The sequence below is a fragment of the Atta colombica genome, unplaced genomic scaffold, assembly GCF_001594045.1.
Source record: "Atta colombica isolate Treedump-2 unplaced genomic scaffold, Acol1.0 scaffold47, whole genome shotgun sequence".
NCBI classification, from domain to species: Eukaryota; Metazoa; Arthropoda; class Insecta; order Hymenoptera; family Formicidae; genus Atta; species Atta colombica.
The window spans coordinates 3,048,732-3,051,631 of record NW_017259536.1 but is presented as its reverse complement, the minus strand read 5'-3'; the positions used below and the strand labels follow the sequence as shown (position 1 = coordinate 3,051,631).

The 2,900-nt window shown below is 29.0% G+C and overlaps 1 protein-coding gene across 1 annotated transcript in view; it reads left to right on the top strand.

Moving 5' to 3' along the window:
• The window catches only part of LOC108691453, a 7,985-nt gene extending 6,879 nt beyond the window's left edge, over positions 1-1,106 (top strand). Inside the window, 3 exon segments of the mRNA XM_018199204.1 lie at positions 26-195; positions 493-545; positions 1,000-1,106. Of these exon segments, the coding sequence (XP_018054693.1) occupies positions 26-195; positions 493-545; positions 1,000-1,106 (330 nt within the window).
• The last annotated feature ends 1,794 nt before the right edge of the window (positions 1,107-2,900 follow it).

The following is a 2,900-nucleotide window of genomic DNA, read 5'->3' as shown; positions in this document are numbered from 1 at the left end:
TTATTTACATAAACACTTGGTGAAGGCACATCCAGACAAATTAAATGAAGAACAGAAGAAAGAAGACAAATTCCATTGGACTTGGGATTATTTTATCGCAGAAAGCGATATAAAGGCAACATGCAAAGAATGTAACTTAACAATTAAGTACCAATCAGCATCTTGTCTCAAAAAGCATTTAAAACGTATGCACAAGTAAGTATACTCCAAGTAAATTTAAAAATTAATTAACGTACTAAAGAATATAAAATTAATAGCAGTAAACTGATTAATGTCGATTAAAGAAAATGTAACGCAAACAAATATACTCAAATAAAACTAAACAGATTTATTAAACAAACTAAAAAATTTATTAAACAGATTTTGGGTGCATGTCGTTAAATATGATTTGCACTTCAAGCATTATAAACGTACAATGAATAAAAATATTAAAAATTTATTGATATAATATACAAATTAGAAATTATAATCAAATATCTTATATATGTGTATTGATACTGCGCGCAATTATAAGAATAGGGAATGCAGAACAAGAATTTTTATCTGTGAGGAACTATGTATTCCACAACATATGATTTCTGAAAGATTGAAATTTTTATTTAATTTTTTTTTCCCAATCTTTGTTCTTTTGATTGCACAATTCCTTACGAAACTAAGTATTCAGTATTCATTTATGTTACACAGTCTCATTGAATACAAACTGAATGTTTCAAATTTATTATCACTATATTTAGTATAAAAAAAAATTAGTAATATTGAAACATTCTGTTTTCACTCGATAATTATCAAATTTACAGAACATTATATCAATTTAAATCTGCTTGATCGCTACATTCTTGATCGCTACTCCTAAATGTTCAAATAATAGATTCTAAAAAAATTATAATTCAGTCCGTACAGCGGAATATGTACATAATTGAAATATCTATATATTATAATATATCTACTGTACTTTTTATTACTTTTCTAATAACTTCTTATGTGAATGTAGGATATTAGGTCCAAATTCAGATCGTGTAGATAACAAGAGCAATTCAGATAATGATACGAGTACAAATGAGGATATAACTCCAAAGACAGACAATTTTATCTCAGATCATCTTTGAATACGTAGACGTTACACAAAATTAACAAGTAGAAATGAGACAAGATGCAATTATTGCAATGCAAAATTCAATATACATAATAGATTGTTAGCTATTTTACATAAACACTTGGTGAAGGCACATCCAACATATTAAGTAGAAGAGAAGAAAGAAGATAAATTCCATTGAACTTGGGATTATTTTATCGCAGAAAGCGGTACAGAGGCAACATGTATACTCTGTAATGTAACAATTGGGTCCAAACTTACAAGTTTAACACTACACTTGAAACAATGTCTTATGTAAGTATATTCCAAGTAAATTAAAGACATTAATTAGACATTCTGCAAAAATGATAGTAATTAAATAATCAGTGTCAGATAAAAAATGTGTTACGCAAATACCCTTGGTATTTACTCAACAAAAAATTTGTTAAATAAATTTGTGATGCGAGTCGATAAATAAGATTTATATATGCATCTATTCGTATTACATATACATATGTGTATACACATATTTATATTATACACAAGGTGTAATGCAACTAACGCTCACTAAGCATACAGTACTATTCCTAATAAAAATGCTCAGTCAAAGAATCCTCTACTATTTTGCAATTTTCGCAATAGTTAACGAGATATTAATTTCTATAGATTGCTAAAACGGATAAAATCGATGAATAAGACAATTTTAAGATATCCTTGTATTCTTTGTGAAATATTATGAAGGTGTTTCTTGAAGAACTCTTTAATAATATTTTAATAAAAGTTGTCTTGTATGTCAATTTTAGCACATTAGGTAATTAAAAAAATATTACAAAAATTGCAAAATGATAGAAGCCTTTTCTTTTCAGTTTTTTATTAGTAATGATATAATTAATGGGCGTTTTTTCAAATTGAAAATTGTATATAGATACATTATTTATTAAGATTTTAGTTTTATTATATTATGCACACACACAAACACACACACACACACACACACACACACACACATTTGTGTCTTTTTGAATGAGTGTGTGTATGGGCGTACATATTCACTGTGTGCGTGCGTACGTGAATGCGGGCATGCGTGCGAGCGCGTGTACAAATGTAGGCATAAATATGCATAATTTATATAACTTTTTCTATAAAAATCATTTTCATTTCAACGTTACAACATTTTTATAATATTCTTGAAATGTTTCAAAATTTCCTGCTGAGATTGTCTTTAGTACGTTTAGTACGTTCCACAGTAGGGGAAGCCTGGGCAGTGCAGACGTGTTAAGATTGAGATGAAAAAATTACACAATTAAAATTGAGATCAGAAATCATTTTTATTCTCATAAATCTCTTAAAGAACTAAACTTTGAAATAAAATTAAAACAAATTTAAAAACTTGGACAATAATATGTCGTTTTAGTTAAAACATTAAAATAGAGAGAAGCCATCCACTTTGCCCGACCCCACTCTGGCCAAAGCGGTTACTCAAGCAATGCAAATGGAATTAAAACAATTAAAATCTTGGCGATTGTTACAAAAATTATCAAACAACAAACTACTTTATATGTAGTGCAGCCTTCATGGGTCCATTTGATGCAATGACTGTACTAGATCAGTCACAAACAAATCATCATAATGCATTGTGGCAAATAATAAACAAAAATGATATGTAAACAAACACATGCCTTTCATAAACTCGAAAGATCGTCTGTCCTTCCGTATTCCCAGTATTTTCTGTAACCATACGAAGATAAAGAGGATGGATCATCCGCTTTGTCCCCATTCGCTTGGCCCAAAGGACCTACCTGGCACGAATTTGGAAAAGTTAGAAAAA